The 23,670-nt window shown below is 36.8% G+C and overlaps 1 protein-coding gene across 2 annotated transcripts; it reads right to left on the bottom strand.

The window, feature by feature from the left end:
• Positions 1-2,533: 2,533 nt before the first annotated feature.
• Positions 2,534-23,177, bottom strand: grb14 (growth factor receptor-bound protein 14). 2 transcript variants are annotated; one of them, XM_040028198.1, is made up of 13 exons: positions 17,333-23,177; positions 13,418-13,574; positions 11,967-12,088; positions 11,766-11,840; positions 11,510-11,647; positions 7,704-7,814; positions 7,485-7,580; positions 7,060-7,122; positions 5,216-5,332; positions 4,835-4,904; positions 4,673-4,760; positions 4,340-4,433; positions 2,534-3,789 (listed from the first exon to the last, which is right to left on the bottom strand). In XM_040028198.1, exons 1-13 carry the CDS (start codon positions 17,393-17,395, stop codon positions 3,643-3,645), a joined length of 1,341 nt encoding a protein of 446 aa, XP_039884132.1. In that variant the 5' UTR covers positions 17,396-23,177; the 3' UTR covers positions 2,534-3,642. The 2 variants fall into 2 exon arrangements, with proteins under 2 accessions (XP_039884132.1, XP_039884131.1); XM_040028197.1 differs by lacking the exon at positions 17,333-23,177 and adding an exon at positions 13,883-17,326.
• Positions 23,178-23,670: the final 493 nt, after the last annotated feature.

Raw genomic sequence — 23,670 nt, 5'->3', positions numbered from 1 at the left:
CACCACGGCACAAACCACGCTGTCAAATCTCACAGTCTGTAAGTATAGAAGATGCAAACTGGTATAGCAGCTACTGATTAACAACAAATTTATTCCCATTGTTGTTGCTGTGTTAATGTATACATTTAACAACCCACAAATTATAACTTATAAGTCTTATTAGTCTTAATTACTTGGTTTTTTTTAATTATTTTTTAATTAATTATCCAATGTTTGAGTCCAATGTTTGTTTTGTGAAATCATAATTCTAAACAAGAAATAAACAAAATACTGAATGACCTTTCAGACATACAAAGAACAAATACCATCTTAACAACTAATAATAAGTTAATAGAATTGAATCTAAAGCTGGTTACTATTTAAAACCATCTACATGAGCCAGTCTGCACACTCTCTAATAAACATATATAGCTTTATAGTTACCAGTCCTATCTTTTTGCATGACCCCAACAGCTTCTGATTTTATTTAAAATGACAATTATTTTATTTATTTTTACTAAGAATAATTTTCCTCTTCACAACATTAACATACAGAAAGAGCAAAAACACTAGAGACCAAATAACACTCAGTCTAAATATTGTAAATTATTCAATATAAGTAAAACAAGGAGTCCAGCATATTTTAATATGTATTTTACTCTGTATCTGTAATAATGCCATATATTTCATAGTTTTTCTTTCAAACTGACCCATAATTATTGCTGCTTAAGTCCACTGTAGCCACCATAGTGCTTCTGGATTTGCTTCTAGCTTTAGATATTTATGATGGGAATTCCTTTTGCAAAAGAACAGTTAAAGCCTCTAACCGTTACGCATCCCTGAAACAAAACTATTTTCATTTCGTTATAGACTCTGCCTGGACTCAAAACCAAGCTGAGATAATGCCCTTTTGTTGATCAAGAGCAAAGCAAACAGCAAGGTCTTCATTTCATTGGAGATAATCAGTAACTGGCTGAAATCAGATAATTGAATCCAGACTTGGGGAATGCAACATGAGGGTCATTTAAGAACAGAGCAAAGTTGACAGCTCTCAAGTACAAAACCTGAAGTCATAAGAGTAAAAGTGCACGCAGGAGTAAATTCAGTGCAGTAGCATGAAGTGTTAGGAACACTGGTGGTTGTCCATGAGGGCCAAGACATGGCAGAGAGGTTTTCTTTACTGGGAGAGATGGTGTATCCACAGGCCGTTTGGGCAGGATAGAGGAGGATGAATTCATTAAAGGAAGCGCAGTCTCTCCCAGCTGCCATCTCTCCCCCTCCAGCCAGACTCCGATCAATGGCAGGAATACATCCAAAACAACATTTAGCACAAGACCTCGGAAGCAGGGGTGCATTTAAGACTTCTCTGTGTGCACTCATCTCCCTTGGATGTGCGCACTGTTTCAAAATGTGCTACTGAAGTAGAACAGGGGAGGTATGGGGGCAATGTGTTTGTATCACAACAGAGAAGATTGTTTAACACAGATGCTTCGAGACAATTTTGTTCTGTTTCATTTACTGCACAGCCGTCGCGATCCCTTATCCTTTGCTAAATTTTTCTAATTCTATTAATCCTTTAAAGTCAATTGTAGGTGACATAATTACCTCAAATACATTACTTGAAACTGATATTAATTCACTAACCACTGGTGTATACAGGCAGTCAGTGGCATCCAGTCAGTGTAAAATTCATTGAATTATTGCAATATATATCAACATGTTGATATTTCTTCATGCATTTTAGCATTATTAGCAGATTAATGCAATAACAGTTAATGATATTCAATAATTAAAGTGTCTTACTTCTATGTCTTAAGCAACTTTAATTTTACACAACCCCAAATAGCATCTTTATCACAAACTGTATATGTATTATGTAACTAGGATTGCACCTGACCTATTATTTCAAACATAAACTTCCACAAGCAAAAGTAAAATGCTTCTAGTACCATCTAGTGGTTGTAAAAGTCAGCCAGTGCTGTTGAGAGAAAATAAATTACATATATACATATTGCCCCAAAAGTTCAATAATTCATTCCAGACAGTATTAGCCTGATGAGAGCCATATGCAGACTATATAGTGTGGCTAAATTTAACTCTGAGCTGGATTCCATTAGAAAATCACGATGTACGTTGGCACAATAAAAATCTTTCTGACCAGAGCAGCACCCCTCTGTGTGCTGATGAGTCGGCTCAGGAGGAATCTTATAGTTTGCTCGAGTTTAACTGCATTTATATGATAACCCTGTATGCCCTATATTACTCAAAAAGACAATAATATATTGTTCCAGTGTACTGTCATATGTTACTGCTATTTAAAGAAAGGGTGAGTTTGTTAGCATAGTGGTTCCTGCACACAATACCAGATCTTATCTTTACAGGTATATGCATAGCCAGCAATAAAAATTATGTACAGACCATGTATAAACATTAAGTGAATTTCTAAGCATCAATTCAACCTACTTTATGGTGGTTTAACAAGCCATGTGTTTGCCTTGCAGCCTGTTGTTAAAACAACCAAAACAATCATACAAAAATCACACCTTACAACAGACAGGTTTATATGAGTTTATTTACAAAACTGCATTTCAATGCACTGTTGTCCAGCTACTGTGATTTAAAATACCTTGTTCTTACATTGTTGCTGTTACAAAAAAAAAGATTGTATGAAGCTGAATGTCAATGTTAGAAGGACTAACATCATTTAAAAAAAAAAAAAAAGTATCTGACACCGTATATCCACAGATGTGGCTATAACGTCAAAAAATACAATCAGCCCAGGTGTTGCAAATTGTCTGCCTGAATCTCGGGAAATTACAAAACCTAAATTTCAATTTACAGTGAATTCAAATATCAGTCACTTCTGATTACATGTAAAGAAAAAAAATCTTTAGCATTTATTTCATTGCTCTTACTTCAGGGGAACTTTTTCACTGATTCCATGGATACAAACGGTTCACTTAATCATAACTGTATCTATATAGTTTATGCAGTGCACAATGCAAAGTCAGTGAGGTTGGAACCTCTTCACCGGGGCATTACAGCTCTTTGCCAATCCCTTGTAAGGCATGCGCAGTGAAACTTGCTCAGAGGTAATTTTATCACTTCAAATTAAAAAAAGAAACAAACAAAAAAAATGAGTAACATTCTTAAAAAATACGAATACCTAGCAAAAAAAATAGCTTAGTATAATAATAGCTTAGTTGTTCCCAGACTTGACAGTGTAGAGCCATACTACAGGTTTCCACAAGCATGTCCTTGTAGGGATTCAGTCATCATTTACTTTTAACAGACCGTAAATGTCACATATTTACAGCACTTTTGCTCTATACATACTGCAGCACACGTTCTGCTGGATTATTTTCAATGAACACTCAAATTCCTGCTGCTGTATCTCAACTACTACCACCACATACCTACACCAATACATTAACGGGCCAAAATGTAATCCACATGATCTTCAGCACCAGTAGTTATTTATTTTATTGTGAAATTCACCTTTTTCTGAATAAGAAAAAATAAGGTTGAGTCATGTACCACATTATGAAAACAACTATTTATCTTCTTTTTTTTTTCCAAGGCACAAAAACACCATTGTGTTTCTCCAGAAGAACCAGGAATTAAGGTGCATGTGGGACCTCAGCTGTCTTTTGGGTCCCTTGTTCACAGGGTTATCCGAGCACAGTGATGTCTGAGCTTGCATGGAAGCACCCCACGGTTTAGCTGGTAAAAATCCACCAACTGGATCAAGTCAGTGAACCGTGTTTGACCATCATCAAGACTGTAAAACAACTCTCCTTCATCGTCCACCTACAATGAAGCATACACACAGACATATACAAATCCATGTAGAAATGAATGACACACAAAAAAACAGGTGACTTGGTGCAAATGAGTTTAAATATTTCAGATAATTTTTCAGAGATTAATGAAAAACATGCAAAAATACTATGTACTATGCAAAAGTTATAGGTAATTCAGTTGTTCCAGGTATAATCAGGTATCTTATCTGATTAGTCCAAAATTTATTCTGCTGTGCTATTCTACAGAGGATGCTAGTTGTTAATGTCCAGGAAAACACCGAGACAGCCTGACTCATCAGAAGAACTGTGGCAAATTTTTGAGGATGCTTAAAATAACCCACGTGCCGAGTACTTTGAAACGGCTGTAAGTTTACCATGGTACACTGCGTTTCGAATGCAAATATATTCAATACAGTTATCTCCTTTCTGTTGTATGAAGGTCATGAATGAATAAAGGGAAAAATATTTTAGGGGTTCTTTTTTTGTAATCAAGAACCACTTCATTTTTGAACCTAAAACCTTTGCACAGTAATTTTCAAATGGTTAATTATACTCACTGGTAATATTTGAAAATGTTTAATTTTTTGCATATAGCACAGTGAAAGTACAAATGTCTTAGGGTTGCTCTGGCTGTCCCTCAGAAGAAACACTCTGAAACAAAGAGAATAAAAAGTATAGCAGTCATTATAAAGACTTACCAACATTAAACAGACAGAGTGAACTGCCTCATATGGTAAATTACATCACATTAGAGAATATTGTGTTGCTTTGCTTTAGTGCAAACATGCTCATGTTGATGAAAAAATTATATATATATATATATATATCTGCAAATCAAGTTTAATGTCTTAAATGAGCCAAAGAGCAAATAGAAGTGTATAACTGTTTACCCATCAATAAGACCCTGTTGAGCAATTAGACGGTGAGACTCTTCACGAGACAGTTTGCCATGAAACCACGGCTGAGCCACGTGGATAGCTGAAGCAGAGATGCTACGTCAGAAAATATCTTTCAGTTGTACATTAAAAAAGTGAAATTGATGTTTCACACACCTATGTTTAGCACAGAGCTCTGGGCTGTGGAAGGGCTCCCATGACCACTCAAGCGGTGGCAGCTTTTCCTCTGTGGGCGAAGAGAATTACAACTAATATATGAGTGAAAATAATGTTAATACATAGTTAATTTATGATGTTTCATTTTGCATAACATTCTAGCTCATTTGCAAGTTGCTTGAGGCATTAAGATTTTCTCACGCTTGACAGTCGCATTTACTTTTGGGAAATATTATTAAATTTAACATATTATTTGAATATATTCAATGAATAAAACAACAGAAAGATGTTTAAACTAAAGTGAAGCATTATTAGTTATTAGCCTAAATTTTATGCTTTCTTTCTGTTAATAGAACCAGATTAAGAGACATTAAGACTTACCCTCCACGACAAGCCTTCCTCTACAGCTACTGAGAGCACCTCGGATGGGTTCTCGATCACCCGACTCTTTTGGCCAGAAAAGTCCATAGCCACCAGAGAGTTCTCTGATATGCTTCTCTGAAATGGCACAGTTTGCACTGATGTGTATTTTAAAAATATTAATACATTTTTTCAGGACTTTTCACACACCTGTATATGTGGTCATGTAAAACTAAATTCAAGTCACATGATGTGTAATTCAAAATACCCCAAATTCTTGCAATTATTTTGGTTCACTCTCTATCTTGTACTATGAAAAGGGAGTAGATTTACTTCTGCTGCCTTGTGGTATTGCATTGCCATCTAGTGTTTGAGTAACATGACTCCATCTTCATATTTTCTAGATGATTCCAGACACACACACACACACACACACACACACACACACACACACACACACACACACACACACACACAAAAACTCAACTGAAAAGGGATTAGAGAGGTTTTGAAAGGAATTACACTTGGGCACAAGTTAGACATTAAGCTGCAATATAGTGAGTGTCTCTAAATAAAACTGCAAACACACCTAAGAAAATTATTCTTATCAGGATTACAAAGAAATACTAGATTCATTCCCATGCTGGCCAGTAAGTTTGCAATTTAAGCAAGTAGCTAAAACAAAATTATTACTTTTAAAGCCCCTCCTATTAACAGTGCTGCACTTGAAATGATATAAAGATAAATCCTATTACTTATAAATGTGCTAATCAGCATAAGAGCAGGGCTTTGTTTTTAACTCAGTGCAATGAAGCAGTAATCTAGTATTCTAGTTTGTCTAGCCAAATATGTCTTTTAAAGCACCTAAGATTCAATAGCCTGACATTGCATTTAAGATATTCATTTATTCTCCTGTCTTTCTAGCAAATCGTCTCAGTAAAGTTATTGGCAACACATGACACTCCAACACTAGAGAAGAGGTGACAAGTTGTTAAATCTGTGAACAGCTGATCACTATGTATTTTTAGAAAGCGAGTAGTTCGTGAACATGTTCATTACCCATAAATAGACTGTGTCTGCTGTTGCAAAAATACTCTCAGCACAGTCTAAGGCTATTCTGGGACACCGCAGATTCCTCATTTGCTCCATACAATTATATTGCTACACCACTATTTGCTGGCTCATGTTACTTTTGTGTCTTTCAAGCTACACCAGACAGAGGGGCATCATTTTGAAGATTTATATTTCACCAAATGAATGTATGTCCAGTGCACTTTATTTTTTAGCTTTCGTAGAATCTGATAACTTTTTACCTGCTAAATATAATACTGTACTTCCTAACTGTTTGCTAATGTTATCTGTTTGTTTGAATTTTGTAGGCTGTAGATTCTGCGCTATCAGGATTGTGGGCTAGAGCAACAAAAGCATGAGCTTAACTTGGGCAAATAAAGCTTTTTAAAAGGTTCCTTATTATTGAAGAAAACTGAAAGTTTGTCAGTTATAGAAATACTTCACAGGAGTCACACTAAGAAAAGCAAAAGGTGTATTGGTGATGGCTAGATTCTACTTAAGTCTTGCTTTTGTGGATGGCGTTTTACTGTCAAGGGTTACTGGGACACAAAATTGAAGTGAACCATTATTATTTCACCCGCTGTTTGCTTACTGTGACAAGTCAAAACGTCTGCAGTGAAAAGGTCCATGTAGGGTTGCCACACTAACCTGCTGGTTCACACAATCATTTGAGTTGTTGCTAAGCAAAATTGTGTTTAAAGTAGCTTTAAAAACAGGTAACTTGCCACATATGAGACAAAATAATAAAATATAAAGCTAGTATAATTACTAAAACAAGAAAAACTTTAACTAACCATTGGTGAGGCTTTTTGCTTCTGGTGTGGCTGAATGAAATTTTGGTAAAGTTGCATCCCAAACTAAAACACAGGAAAAAAGAAGTGATTAAAATTGTGCAATTTAATCCAAACATTTGTTGTGTGTTAACCTAAAATCCTTCCAGACCAATGGTGTAGTGATTACAAATGGCAGGTACAAGTAAATATGTTGTAATGCACTGTGTATATAATTTGTGGACTAGCAGGGGTGAGTAATGCTCTAAATTGTATCCAGATTATATCCAGACAATGAACACATGCTGCTTCTATCAAGAGTGGGAGTGATTTTCCAGCATCACTCAAAAGCTTCCCTTGACCTCCTCCCAAAGCTAAATCTGATTCAAACACTGACTCAGCATTCCTACTCTTAGATATCACCCAGAGTTATTTATCAGCAAGCCAACCTTTAACAAGCGCATGGCTGTAATCCAGCAGGTCCTGGTCTGCTCGTCATCTGCACAAAGCAGCTTCAAGTCCCGGGCAGAACTGCATTTTGTGGACTGAGGTGAGAAGTTGGAAGAAAACAAAACAGCCCTGTGAATCAGCGTGCATCTGCTCCTTCTATACAGTTTTGGCATGTCTCTGTTTTATAGTAACAACATCAGTTACAGTACTGCTCTTACCTTCACACAGAAGCCAAATTCTGTAGGTGCCCCGTGTAGTTTTTTGGCTGCCAAAACCGTGTAGACATCACTGTCACTGAAGTCAGCAAAGAACTGGAGATGTCTTGGTTCCTGTTAAACACAGAGAGGTCATAATAAGACAAAGGTACAGAACAGGTATGGACTGGAGGTGTGAAGTATAAAACAGCACATGAAACAGTCTTAAGCCTTCATGTCTATACCTGGAATACAGAAACATCTCAGGTGAGTGCTGAGTGTATCTGTATTTGAACATTTCTGTGGTTTTTTGATGTGATCACAAATACAAAAAAAATTAAATACTAAAATAATTGAAAATTACAAAATAATTAAAAGTCTTAAAAAGGAAAAACTTGTATATATTTAAAAATATTCACATTTTAAATTCCATGTCAGCAACACGAGTTTGGAAACTGAGATCATATTTGAAAAGCAAAATGTTTTTTCCACTCTGTCTTAATACAGAAAGTCAGCTACTCAAAAGCTTGCATCTGTGCCATATTTTCAGTATCATAATGCACCAAATGCTTTTAGTGGGTGGCAAGTCTGGATTGCAAGAAGGCCAGTCTAGCCTCTGGATGCTTCATGGTCCACTCTTACTTAACCCTTGGATACACAACCTACCAATACCTACACTCTTCCACGAGTGGGGTCAAAAATGACCCCAAATAGAAACAATGCATTTTGCTATAAACTCGGTTGTGATTTGTTTTCAGTCAGTAGGCTCTGGTCCTCTTGTCATCAAAGTGCAAGAAACGGCGAATATCTTTAAATCTTTGAATTGACATAGTGGCCTTGCACAATGGGTTATGCAGAGGACTCCCAAAAAACACACCGACTGGTACATCCCAGTTCTTCTCACTTCCTGCAAGAATGGTCAATCAAATGAAGGCCAGGAGCTTTTGTTTGATTACATTTTTCCACTCTTTTCCCCTGTCTGTTGCTACTCTTCGTGCCTCCGTGTTTGTGCATGTCAGCACCTCTTCTATTATATTATCAGACATGAACATCTTCCACGCATCTATTGGGGAGACAGTACTAGACCCAGGTGCAAGCCCTGGCCTACTAATTCAGAATATCGTGGCTAGAGCAGTAAGAGGGGCTCATTCTGTTAGACTCAATATCCATTTCCTCTTCAGAGGACTCATCAGAGGACTCCTCTGTATCTGACTGGCCTTGTTCAGAGGGGGGGACAATAGTCTGGATCCTCTATATCTGAGATGTCAGATTCTGAGTCAATGCCACCGATGGGCTCTTCATCCCATCTGTCCTGGATCATTTGTAGGGCAAGGTCCACAGGGATCCTAGCTGGCCTCATAGCAGCCATGTTACTTTAAATATTTTAAAAAAAAACACATCAGAAAGGACAATGTTTGAAATGCACAGGAAACTATAAACAGGGCTGCACATAAATGGTCCTCAGGTGCGCATTTGCTGTCAAAAGAAAAGACGCGTACCAGATAAGAAGTTGGAACACTCGTTTGCGTACATTAGATGTTCTGGAGGAGGACAGACATTTGTTCAGAACTCTTAAAGATGTCAAAGAAGCAAGCTCCGTAAGCAATTACTATGGTGTTCCTCCACCACAAAAGAGGCACATATTCTCTGAATTTCCGGGAATACTTTTATTTTGACAGCGAATGCGCACCTGCGGACCACTTATGTGCAGCCCTGACTATAAATCATGTATGTTACTGTGTAAAAATTAATTCTTGATCCATCCATGTAAGTGGGACGGTTGGAGTTGCTAAGAATGAAAGTTTCATAAAAGATTCCATAGGAACTGCTTGGGGTCATTCTTGACCCCACTTGTGGAAGAGTGGGGTAGTGATACAAAAACTGCATTTTTTTTTAATTAATGAAAAAATAAATAAAAATGCAAATGGCCTCATGTTACAAACATATTTTATGAGGAATACCTGGAATATGAATATATTACAACTTTGCATTTTAAAGATTTTGAAGAAAAACAACCCGTGGGGTCATTTTTGTTTTTTATTGCTAGTTTCCAAGAGTAAACGTTCTTTGGGAGGTAGGGCCTTTAGTTATCAGGCTCCACTCCTGAATCAGGTGACCCTGAATGACCTATTACTATGCTGTCATAGAATCCACATGCTGGGAACACTTCTTCTCATTTACCAAACAGATATTAACTTATTACATTGTTCTCCAGTAGTTTGAATTGTATGTTGTATCTATGATCTTCTTTGCAGTTGAGTTACATGGTTACCCATCCCTGAGCCTGCTTAGTTGTAGATTTTTTTCCAGTTAAACAGTAAAACAGAGTTCTTCCTCTTCACTGTTGCCAAGTGCTTGGTCATAGTGGATTTTGGGGAATTCTCCTACAACATTGTAGGGTCTTTAATTTACAATATAAAGCTTCTCTGCAATATTGTTGTGGTGAACTGGGGCTATATGTAAACAAAATTATTAGATATATATGCAAACTGACCAAGGACAGAAATTAGAGGCATGACATGGACAGACGGACTGTGTGACAAAACAAAAAGTGTTGAGCGAAAAGGGACAGGAGAGGGAAAACAACAGAGGCAAAACAATCAAAGACACACAAGCTAACTATTTTAAAATGTAACAGAAAATAAGCCAAATAACACTGAAACACACAAACTCAACAGCAGATTTTTCAAATGCAGAAACCTTTACTGGCGTGATGAACAGCTGACTGTGTGTCTTATCATTAAGTTTTTAACATTAGACAAATTTGCACAGGTACTTTGTTGCCTACCAGTTTTATTTTTGTCGTGTTGCTAGGGTTGATTTCAAAATGAGCTATTTTCCAAAGACAGGATTTAAGCAATTCATGTTATCTTTGGATTGCAATGTAATTAAAAGACCATAACATATTTGTTTTACAAGAGTAAACGATAAATGATATCTACATTTATGTCAAAGCATGCTTTGGATGATTGTATATGATGGGTAAACAGTACATTTTCATCTAATAATAACACATTATCAACCATTCTGGGTGTGGTTACTCTCTTAATGTAACCAAAAGATAAGGATAAATTTAGATATGTTGATAGGGACTGTATTGAGATGGTATCAATAGCTATTTTGTTTCAAGGATAACTTTACAAAAAAAAAAAAAACTCACAGACTTTCATTGTCCTGCTTTCATGTGACTCACTATTCCTATGTCTTTTTTTAATGTTACGCCACAGTCGTTAGTGTCTGTGGTAACTGACTAGCAAACATCTGACCAAAACCAAAGAAGAAGAGTAAACACGATAGACTAAAAGTGGGCGCCTTGCCAAGGTCAACCTGCACTTAACAACAAAAGGTCTACTGTTGTAGAAAATGAAAGGAGTTGAAAAGTGGATGTGTTGGCGTGCCTGGTGGCTAGGTATAAGCTTCAATTGTCAGCAGCATTGTGAGTACAGTTTCTGCATGGCTGCTGTGCCAGCTGACCTAATGAAAATCCAGCTCAACCTGTTTCACTCTCCTCTCACAACATGAGTGAGATGTAGCCAGAACATGAAGAGGTGGCCCAAAATGCACAAACAGAGGTCGTGTATCAATCCCTAGAAATTTAAACAACAGTATAGTTTTCCATTTGGAACAATGCATTTTTCATCCTATATCTTTCTTCTGTAAAGTACCCCTCGTCCAATGTACAGATGTGGATTTTTGGAAAATGAACTGGTGTAATGCAATAAGATTGGTTGTATGGAATAGCCCACTTAATAATATGTTTTTTTAAACAACCTGTGATTTTCCCATAATTCATAATACATTCTGTGGACAAGTTATTTTGTTCTACAAACCTTGGAAGTCCCCTTATTGGAGAAATAAAGCCCTGACCGCCGCAAAACAAAATAAGACTTCTTCCAAGACTTCCTGCTTTGCTCTTTGGCGTGAAGGTATCCATGGATCTCAGGACAAGTGCTGGAATTCAGAAAGGTCTGCGTTGGGTAGAGGAATATTTGTTCTTAGTTGGGTGTGTGCATTATCACAGTAACAATCTCCACTACAGGGCAGAGAGAGTGCAGTGCAAACATAAAGAACCTAAGAACCTGGTACCTGTATAAGGTCACAGTGATCCACCATCCCATTGGTTTCACTCGATATGGAAACCATGTGATCTGGGAAAAAGTCCTATGAACATGAAAGAGACATCAGTTATTAACTTCTTCCACCCACATAATTTTGGGCTAGTACAAAGAGACTTGCTGTGTATGACTATAGATATGTATACATAGAATTGTATAATTACTAACTCACCAGTGGTTTCCTAAAGAATTCATATTTAGCATAATTCTTCCTAAAATACAACCGGCTGTCTGTGTCCATCGCCCAGCTTGAAAGCACTTCCATAACGTACTCATGGTCTTCCAGAGCTCTTTCTAGTGAGAGCAAGAACAAAGAAATGACATGTTAACCTGTTTTGCTGTTGCTGTTTTTCCTGTTCTTTGTTTTCCCTCTTATTAAAATATACTATCTAGAATCAGGTCAAAGCAAGGTTGAGGACATGGAATTAAATGTTCTTGAAAAATAGAGTAATCTCTGAAAATGATTCCCCAGCAAAAGTTGCATTGAGGAAAAGAGTTTGATTATTAACCTTACATTAATGTGTAACCTCCAGCTACGGGCATGGCTCTAAAGTCAAGAGGTACAACATAAACAGTTATTTCCTAGAACTTAATTATTTCCTAGAATTTTAACTGATTGTTGAATAACTGGAAGGCATTGCATTCAGTCAGCAGTGTAAGTTGAATAAATATCAGTGCAAGAATGTTATCAGATGAATATACTTGTTACTGACAATAATCTTGATTTAATTCAGGTTAAAAAAATGCTTAATAAACAAAACCCACACTCACTGACAACATCTACAGAACAGATTACCAAATGATGAAACAAATGATGAAATTAGTTTGTCTAAAAATGGCTAAATATGTGTTCTCATCTACAGCAAATTAGGTGTATCCCTGGCAAATTCACATGTACACGCACACATAGATGGATAATTGTATATTGTATACAAATACAGTATCTAACAGTAAATAATAAAGTACCGTGTTAAATAAATAATTACAGTTACAGTCATAGTCCATGGTTACATAACATTATTTATTCTGTGTCCTTCTTTCTGACAGCTTATCATAACTAGTGTTGAGACATTCAGGAATTTGTTGTTGTTTGTTTGTTGTAGCTCTTCTTTTTGACCCCAGAAGCATCATTTAACCTTGGCCCTCATTCCCCAGTCACCAGTTTCCCAGTTGTCCTTCCTTAGACCACTCTGGGTAGTTATTGCACACTGCAAAGTGTAAAAACAAAGACCTCCTGCTTTGGATATGTCCGGGTCTAGTTACCTAGACATGGCAATTTAGCCTTTATAAAAAAGTCCACTTACAACAAAACATATCAACAGGTTCCAATGTTAGTGGTTTTAGTGGTACGGCTTATTGGTGTATTTTTTCATCCTTCATTGTTAGAACTAAAATGCTGAGATCAAGCTGATATTTGTGAGTTTTAACTGCACTGAAAAGCACAACAGATTTTTTCAAAACCTTGAAACGGAGTGTTAAAAAGAAAAAGAATCATTTTGATAGGATTATTGCAAGACTTATGGGTAAACTTGACTGAAAATGCTGCAAATAATTTTTTGCCATCATTGTTTTTAAATTTAGTATGATGTAAATAACTGGGTAGCTGTTACAGCATCATCTTACCTATTCCTAGATGGGAGAGGTGTTCAAAAAGTGTCCAGGCGTGGTCATCAATGCAGTGATTCTTCAAGACAAACAGCTGACATACATCCTGGGCAGTTACATCAGAAGGAACTTCTACAGCTTTGCTGGTATTATCTTCACTATAAACTTTAATTACCTGAAGCAGAAACATTAAATTAACAACCATTTCAGGCAAGCAGTGAGAGACGTTAGTGACTTTTAAAGATAGATAAGTTATGTTTTCAGATTGGACATACTGTAAAGGATTGTGTTATAAGTACCATACAACCCAATCAGTTTCACCTTCGTATAGTAAACAGGTAGCTCATTTGCCTATTTGAACAACATAATAGGTAAGAAAAAAAAGACACAACAGAAATGTCCTACAAAGCAGAAAACAGAATATAAAGACTCAAGCCTGCAGAGAAACACAAAGAACACAAGACACATTAAACAGGAACTTACCCGCTTGTTTGGAGCCAAGCATAGTATTGAGTTTGGGCTAGTTCTGTAGCCAAAACATGGCTGAGTACAAAGCATCGCAAATGAGAGCTTTTGTGAGAAATATAAACACTCTCATCAGACAGCGCAGCAAGTGTCAGCTGTCACAAGCAGCCTTTCTCCCGCTCTCTCCTTATCTTGCTCTGTGCCACAGTGAAGCTGAAATTAGGCAATTAGATAAAACTCCCTCTCAGCAGATTTCTTTTCTGAATCCACATATGTGTATCACTGGTGCTCGATACCAAATCGCCTGCCTCCTTTTCTCACCACTAAGAGTCAGGAAGCCAGAGATCAATCTGCTTATTTACTAGAGGGTGGAGAGAGAGAGTCACATGGCTCCAACCCCCTTAGAATTGACATGCACACACCCAAGGCAAGCAGATCTCCTACATAATGCCCTGTGTGAGCCCAAGAGCAATTACAAAGGTGCTGGTTCAAGTCAGTCTAAAGCTGTCAGAGGCAGGTATGGAAAGGGAAAGTGTAGGAGCAAAGACCAAATGGCTGTCTCTTTTCTCTGAGTGAGGTCAATTGGTAGCTTAAACCTGGACAGGAAAAGCCTGACACCTTTTCTGTAGAGATAGGTCAGAGCTTTTCAACAGGGCTGAGGTTCAGCAAATGGGCCCTCCACCTATGACATCACCTCTTAGTGTAAACCACTTTGTAATCAATCAGGTCACGCAGTGAGTATAAGAGAACTATCTTTTAAGAATGGTTTATTTCATCGATCATTGTTTAATGTAGTCATTGCTGCATATTAGCACTACAGGTTTGTTTTCTAAAATGGTTTTGACCTGAATAAAAGGAAAAGAGAAGAATTGATAATAAAGTGCAAAATCATACGCAACAAATTGATTTGTTCATTGTAGTTCATATATATATAGTTCACTGATTTTAATAAGATGTGCATTTACTGCACTGCTGGAGGTGACTGTATCAGGGGCTTTAGCTGAGTTGCTTCAAGGATGTGGCTTTCTGAAAATTGGCCAAATCTAATCATCTGGGTATCAGATTTCACCGAGAACAGGGTAGGGTCTGTCAGAGGCGAAGGAGTCTTTGTGGGCCATTAGCATTGCAGATGTGCTTTATGTTTGCATTACTCAGCAGAAAGTTGCTTTCATGAGCAGTTTAGGTTGGACAACAAGATGCAGTATATACAATGAGTAAATATACCCTTCAAAAGGGTAATTTTATCTGAACCATGAGACACAAAAAACAGTGGGGTTTTTTTTTATTTAAAACAGAAAATAATTCATTAAATAATAACTCGTGCATTTAGTTTGACTACTATAAACTAATTATATTGCATGATTTGGCAGTACCGTTAATCATTAGTAAAGTGTTTCCAATAAAAGACAAGGCCACACACCCTGCTGCAGGAGCCATTGATGCCTTTATCAGTAAACACAGAGTTGCAGCCATGAGCAGGTAACCTTGATGCAAAAGCCCACATGTTTTCATCTGGAAAACATTTATGTTTTCCTTCATGTCTGTCATGCCAATCAAGAACAACTTATGTGTTACAGTGTGCAAAAACAGAGAAAATTACCTGGAGAATATTTTTTCTCCTATGGAAAATAAGAAAGTGCCACGACTGCCTAACTAAAAGTATCAATTTACTCAGTATAGCAAAAGTTATGGGTACAGTTATAAGGAGAGGAGATGCCAGTTAAAGTGATGCTATGAAAAGTGCAGCGATCAAAATATTCTCAGAAGTGCATTTACATGTGTGAAGACTTTGAGTTTGATCTTATATTTATCTGAATGAATTAAAGCTAAAAAACTGATGCTGCCACACAAAAACTGCTATCGTGGTTTCCCTATATATAGTTCTGATTTATAAAAGTTAAATCCACATAAATGTGAATAACGGTAATAATGGTCATTGCTACTAACTTCAACTGCCAGTAGTCTGTCTGATCAGTGCATGTGGTGCACTGAGACAGCTATTTTCTTTTCAAGTTGGAATAGTAAAATTTTCAATTCACTTAAAAAATTTGCATAGTAAGTCCAAATTAAGGCAACCTTACTATTTATACACGTATATGTATACTTACTTACACATATGAATAGGTGGTAAGCCACTACTGATCCACCAAATTATTGTTGAGGATACACTGGCACAATTTCCCAATAAAAGCTGCATTTATCAAACTATGATGGCAACAAGGCTGTTGATTTCAAGAGTTGTATCACAAGGGTGAGAACACATCGTGCTGTGTCATAAAGGTCTGTGATGAAAAGTAAAAAAGAAAAAAAAAAGAGTCTGGAACAGGAAGACTAAGTCCAGATACTGGGTATGCAGCACTAAATATAGTCTTATTGAACATAAACTTCTCTATTAGACCTTCTTATCCCAAGGACAGGACAGAGTGATCCATTTTACCAATTAGCCTTCTCTGGTTAAACCTTGAAGTGCACTCCCACAGCTGCAGCTATATCACTGAGTGGTGGTAAAAAGTTGGCCTCCAGCCTCGTCTATATAAGAAAACGACAGAGAACAGTTCTCTTAGCTATCCACTAAAATAAAACTTGAAAATAAAGAGTTTTAAATTATTATAAAACCTCCTTTCTGGTAGGTAAACCTGTTTACAACTGGATCATCACTTATAAGATTACATATCCAAAACGTTACTATTGTCCCGAGACCTAGAAGGAATTAGATCATTTGGAAAGTATTTTTTTTAGACCGGTGGAGTCAGTGTGCAACAATAAGGAGATGAATTAGAACACCAGCCAAATGTTATCAGCCAACACTGATAAGCCTGCTGGGAAGCTGTAGTTGCTACTTTGTAAATTACAGTGGCTGCTAGAGGACTGGGCTCAGGTATTTCACATTAAACTTAAAAATATGTAATTGTGGTTTTGCTTGTGAACAGTCTACATTTTAATTAGATACATCCTATAAGATACTGAAACACTTTGTACTGATGTCTAAATTAAAGTATGAACATCCCTGCTTTCCCTTGTTCAGCACTGATATTCCATATTAAAGAAAAGTGACACTTCACCAGATTCCATTTGTGATATGAAAGTGCGGGCTACTTTCTGCTTTTAATACATCTTAACATCTTCAAAAGGCTACTGTAGTATTGATGTATAATTAATAGCAAGAATGTGTTTTATGGTACAATTTTTTTTTTAACAAAGTACTGCAAATATCTCAATTTAAATAAGTAACAATAGCACAGCTGAAGCACTGTGAACACCATATGTGAGCAGAACATTTATGAAGATTAAATCTTTGAGAAGTTTTAAACATTGTAAGCCTTTACATAGTGGTCACGGGAGACCGGATCTAATCCAGCACCATCTGGAAAAACAGCTTAAATTTAGAACACTAAACAGAAACAAAAAGCAGCCCTTCGCTAACACAGAGGGAGACAATACAAAAACAAATCCATATAAGATTCCTACCCGCTTCTGCAGACAAAGAGGTGTGATGGCAGGCAACGTGACTCTTCTTGCATGGAAATTCATGCTTCTGCCTTACCTGCACAATTAACTATGAAAAGAAATATCCATGCATAGTATTTGAAAGTAAGGCTAATGTATAAATTATAGTTGGATATAATATGATAGTATTAAAAATAGTTTATATATATTTCTTTTCTGTGCCTTTCCAGTGCTAACAGTGTGATTCATCAAATTGCAAGTGTTAGAAACCAAATGTTGTTTCCTCACCACAGCACAAACTCCTCCTCTGTCCTTGAGGATGTAAAATCTCTTTCCTTTTCTTTCCTTTTAGAAAGGGAGTTTCTCAAAGTAAAATGTTTCTCATGGTGAACACAGTTAAAATATACAGTCCAAGGCCAAAGAAACGTTAAATATTTATTTTTAAAAAGAGCAATTTTAGCCTAGCGATAATGTAAAACCAAAACAAGAAGCTGAAGAATTTCCCAGAAAGCACATGTATCATATTTTTTCATTCTTACTTTGTAGCCAGACACTACACTGCTATTTTTAGTCTCTGATCCACTTTTTTTTTTTTATAGAGAACATTCACAAGCATGAATATATTCTTGCTAATTATCAATGTTCAGTTTCCTTCTGAGACAAGGAATTTGGAAATGAGTAGCTATCAAAACCACAAAACTACAAAAACAAGCTCATAAAAACTAGGTTAATGTAGATCCATAAAAGTACATCAGATCTCAAATTAGTTGTTTTCTCATTTTAAAATGTTGAAAACTGTTAAAATCTGTGAATAACATTTATAACCTGCCTGGTGACTTTATGGAATGGATGAGCGTCCGTTCAATAATAACATTGTTATAAGCTCTGTTTTAGTGTTTTCCATTGTTAAGAACTGTGCACCAAAGTCAAATTTAGCAAAACTATACATTTAAACTGACTATTTTTTGTGATAAATTATACTACATCTAAATGGTACTATATTAGAAACACCTATTCAGTTGTTTGTCAATAAAAATATTTCAGAATGAAGAAGAAAGGCGATTTAAATGACTCTGAATGTCACATTGTTATTGGTGTGAGACTGGCTGCTATGAGTAGTTAAGAAACTGCTGGTCTACTGGGCTTTTACATAAAACCACAGCTAAAGTTTAGAGAGAGTGGTCCGATACAAAAATGCCCAGTGGGCAGCAGTTCTCCAGGAGAAAGTGCCTTGATGATATCCAAGATTAGAGGAGAGTGGCAGACTGCTTCAAGCAGGCAGGAAAGCAACAGTAACTCAAAGAATCACTGGTTATAAAACAAGTATGCAGAACAGCATCTCTGAATGCACAACAATGTTAAACCATAAGGCAGAGGGGCGCCAGCAGCAGAAGAGCACATCAAATGGCAAAGTGTCAGTAGTTCAGACTGCTGTAATGGCATGGGATACATTTCTTAACTTTGGGCAAGATAAGGATCATTGAAACTCATTTCATCAAACCCAACTGAGTATTTTGCTGACCGTGTCCATCCCTTTATGACCACGGTGATCACAATTCTTGAACGTGATAAGTTCACTGTACTCAAATGTGACAAGATCTCAATCTAAAAGGCTAGATGTGAAGTCGACTAATCTGCAGCAACTTTCTAATGCTATCAAGTCAAAATATTAAATTTTGAGGAATGTTTCTGGCATCTGTGCCATGAGTAATTCAGGCAGTTTTGAAGGCCAAAGCCTCCAACCCACTACTAGCAAGGTGTGCCTAAAAAAAAGTGGCCAGTGAGTACATAACTAGACTCTATTAGACTTTTCATTTCACAAATTACACCCACTATGATTTGTGCATTCATCTGAAAGGAGGAAACAGTTGCAAACTTCCAGGATGCTGGAATTCATTATCTGATAAAAGTCACACACATACTGATGTGTTATTGTTGGATATCTGGTCAACTTCAAGGTAATGTGTGGATTCATGATTAAATACAGTTTATGTTTCATTAAAAAAAAACCTCTGACCTTGAGACCCTGCCTGCCTACCTGGAGGGGCGATGACATTATGCCATCAGCCTTTTACAGCTAAGGGGTAAAACTGATAAAATACTTTTTTTTAATGGTAGTTTTAGGTATAGTTCTCTGCGTGACACAACCTGGGAGCTTCTCCTACACTGAGATAAAGCTGTGACTTCTTAAATCCTTGAAAAATAATTTAATTTTCTGCATCTACAATAAATTTCTTGTATCTCTTCTCATCGCTATATTTCATCACATTTACCCTCATAGCATGAAACATGGCGGTTTGGCTAAAGTTACTGTACTCTCACGCTCTCACGAGAACACACAGGAAAAGAAGAACCGGCAACAACAGACTTCATGTTTATCTGGAAACACAGTACATTGACTTGTGAGAGCACAGACAAGCAGACGCTGCTAGTTATCACGTTGCTAAAATGAATTGGAATTAATGGACCCAGAATGATAACAGAGTCGCCACAACTCCCATAACAAAGCTAGCGCCAGACACATTGTCCTTGACCATAGCTGTTTCAGACAAGACCCCTTGCAGGCTCTGTCAGAGTAAGACAACAACCAGCGATGCAGCAGGCCAGTGGTGCATATATGAAGGTATATAGTGCATGCTAACCTCTGGGAAGGGAGATTTTTAGTGCAAAGCAAGGACCCCGCTGTCCATGTTTCATCGCTATGTTACTTTGTTACTTGTTAGGTTGCAAGGAAAAAGGAACAGCTTCTGCTTTTTTACATTTTATTTTATTTTTTGGATCCATCCATCCATTCATTACCTCCTGTTTATCCAGTTCAGAGTTCTGGTGGGGCTGGAGCACACTGCAGCTGTCAGGGCGAGGGACAGGCAACACCCTCAACATGCTGCAAATCTATCACACATCCATGCTATGAACTATATGTCAGAAACTGCTGAGGCAGCATAGGAAATTTGTTCACCATTATAAACATTAGTCCAAGAAATCACAAGGTAAACAATATTTTCGTATTACCTCTGTAATTCATTCATTTAGAACTCTATTTTTTTTCTTGTGGAGTCATAATCTATTTTTTGCTTGTTTTTTAAAATACAATGAAAGCACAACAGCAGTGCTAAACAAAGCGATGTCAAGCATTGGGTCTTGCCACAATTCTGCAAAACCATTCAATTAAGAGAAAATGTGGTAAGTTAGAGAAGTACCACAATGGCAAGACTCAGTATCAGTTTCCTTGGCTGCCTGTTTTATAATCGAATGCCATCTCTAGAGGAATATTATTATCTTTAGATAATTATGATTGATGATAAAAATTACTACCCAGAAAGGCTCACTGGGAAGCCAAATGGACAATTTTGCGGGTGAATGGTGGATGAGGGGACAAGTGCAGCACAGTTGGAACAATGATGTCATTGGCTTTTTGAGTGCCTCTAAAAGGAGGTCACCATGCTGTGCCATTAGGACAGTGACATAAAAACAGCTGTTCAGCCTAACATACTGTCTTTATCTTCCCAAGGATCCTGGTGAGACTAAGAATAAGCACATGGATATACTGCTGGTGTTACACTATTAAACATGGTCTCAAGTTTTAAATAATGAGGCCAGTGTAAGCAAAACCTAAAAACTGACACTTCTTTAAACATTTGGTTTCCAACAATTTCTCTCTACTCTTGAATCTATTTAATGCCAATGCGAGGATGTCCTTATAGCTTTGATGGAAAAATAAAAGAATAAAAATATGGTCTTGAAAATGACTACAACAGGTTCCCTTTAACTTGATTTGCAGAGAGCGAACTGTTTCTCTCTCTCTCGCTCTGAAAAAATAATTTTATTTTCAGTCTAATAATGGCATCCTTCACTTTCATTAACATGTCTTTGAAACTCATATTGAGAACACCAGTGAACAGCTATCAAATTTAAATTCATTACTTTGAGTCAACTCCTGATCTTTTATCTGTTTAATGTGTCACATAATAATGAGGAAACAGGTTTCACCTGTCCATGAAACTGCTTAACTCAGTTGCCCAATTACTCTGAAAATAGGGAACTATGTAGAAAAAAAAAATGGACTGAAACAGTTGACCCAGTAAAGCCTGAACTATGAAATAATTCCCAGAAACAAGTATTTATTTGACCTTCGGACAATTTTGTAATAAATAAATAAATTAGTAATTTGAATATATGAGTTTGAATTTGTATCACATTTAATATGCTGATGACGTAGAAGTCTCAAAAACTCATGCATCATATATAATACTCTAGGCATTAAGTGCTTAATGCAGTGCAATGCCTGCACTTCAATCATATATTCACAGTTTTTTTTTAAACAATTCACTTGCAGCATCATTGTCCCAATATTAACTCTAGACACTTAGCTTAAAACACTAAATCATGCATTTCTGTGCATATATTTCATCAACGGCAACAGACACATGAACACATAGATAAAGGGCTCACACTCACCAGCAGCTATACTGCTGATAGCTGCTGGTGAGTGCAGAGTGCTATAATTTTTATGTTTTCCGATGAGTCATTGCTGTGAGGCGACCCCTGCTGCTACACACACACACACACACACACACACACACACACACACCACAATGATAATGAGAAACAGTCAACTCCAGCTTAGAGTATAGGGGCTTTTGGTTGGCAAACCAAACTAATTTAACAGCCCTGGAAAATATATAGGCAAACTCACTTCACATTTGAGGCAGACCAATGATTGCTAGCTTCCCAAAGCAATGAATGTGCTCTTGTTTCTGAATGTGCCAGTGAGTTTTAAAAATGCATAGTCAACAACAAATCAATTTTTGCTGAGTTGTATGAACTGACTAAAAAAGAGGAGAAAAGAAAGTCTTCATAAGCTATTAATTCCTTGCATCTGTACAATTTGTTGTAGCCTGATCTGTGACTAAACTCATAAGGTGAGGAGCAAGCAACAATGATTGTAGTGTTAATAAGGCAAAAATACTTTAATTATGGGGAAAAAATGGTCATTGTCCATACGTAGTCTCAGTAGTCATCCAAACAGCGTGTGAGACTAAAGTGGGGGAAAATCTGAGAGGTTAATATTGCAGAAAAATACTTTAAGGATTTTTACTGACAGCAAAAAAAAGTCCTGCCAGCATAATTCTGCTGCCCTACAATAAGCTGCAAATAAACTATGTACATCTATCTTGCTCACTATATAAAATAACTTAAATCCACAACTTAATGCACTATATTATAATGCAGCACTTCACATTACATTATTTTAGGCCATGGTTCTTTGCATAAGACCAACAACATTTTCAAACTAGTCAAGAATTCTATGCTACTAACACACAAGTTTTAACTACTGAGTTTTTCAGCATCAGTAGGTACTTCCTGATTTTCAGTGCAAAGTAATCACACACCCTGTGCTAAAACAAACAATAGCGCTGTTAGGCTCCAGACCTGATAATTGTAAACCATAAAAGTTCTTCTGAAAAATCTAAAGGTGATGTGAAACACTCATTGTCCATTTTGTAGTGGCTGCTGCTTTCAAATACTACGGTATAAAAACCTGAGATTAAAAACATAAAATCACAGACTTTGTGGCTTATCTAAGCATGCTGACACAGCATTTTTAACTCCTGACAGCAACTAATTTCCTTACTCACATAACCGGTTGGACCATTCATATGGTGCTAAGGTCAGATGACTTCAGCAAGCTAAATATTGCATTTTTTCAATTATTCAACTTTAACAAAATGTTGTGCAATTTTGTTTTCTGACATTTGATCCACTTAAAAATCAGCATTAAGTGAGTACGTGAAATAAAACATCTAAGAGGACATGACACGGGTCTTGTATCATGATAATCATGGACCAAAAACTGTCAATTTGACACTAACCTGAGATGTACAGCTTTTGGTCCATGGTAATAAACATTCAGAAGCAAGAGGGTTCAGGGTTGAGGTGAGAAGCTCAGGAAGAGGGGAAGAGAATGATGCCTCGATCTCTTTAGTGCTCCTGAAGGACAAAAACAAAGAAACAAGAGACAGAAACAAACTTCAATGAAGCAAAACTGTGTAAATTTTCAGGCAACAAGCATATTTTGATGACTCAGCCATAATATACAACAGCTTCCCAGAAGAGTTGTATGAAGCACATATTATCTGTCATATAACAAATGCTTCAACATTGTAATGAGTCATTTCTTGGGTGAAGGCATAGGGAGATCTGACCAAAACAAAAGGCATGGCTCCATTCTCCTCTAACAAACGTAATTCACATTTTTTACTACCGGGTGCCTGCTTTCACCACATCACCAAAACTCACATTCAAAGGTTTATTTCTAAGCCTTATGTGTACTGTTGACATCATTTTGAGGTCATAAA

This window comes from Simochromis diagramma, unplaced genomic scaffold (genome assembly GCF_900408965.1).
Source record: "Simochromis diagramma unplaced genomic scaffold, fSimDia1.1 OVJJ01000343.1, whole genome shotgun sequence".
Lineage (NCBI taxonomy): Eukaryota > Metazoa > Chordata > Actinopteri > Cichliformes > Cichlidae > Simochromis > Simochromis diagramma.
This window is presented reverse-complemented; position numbering and strand designations above follow the sequence as displayed.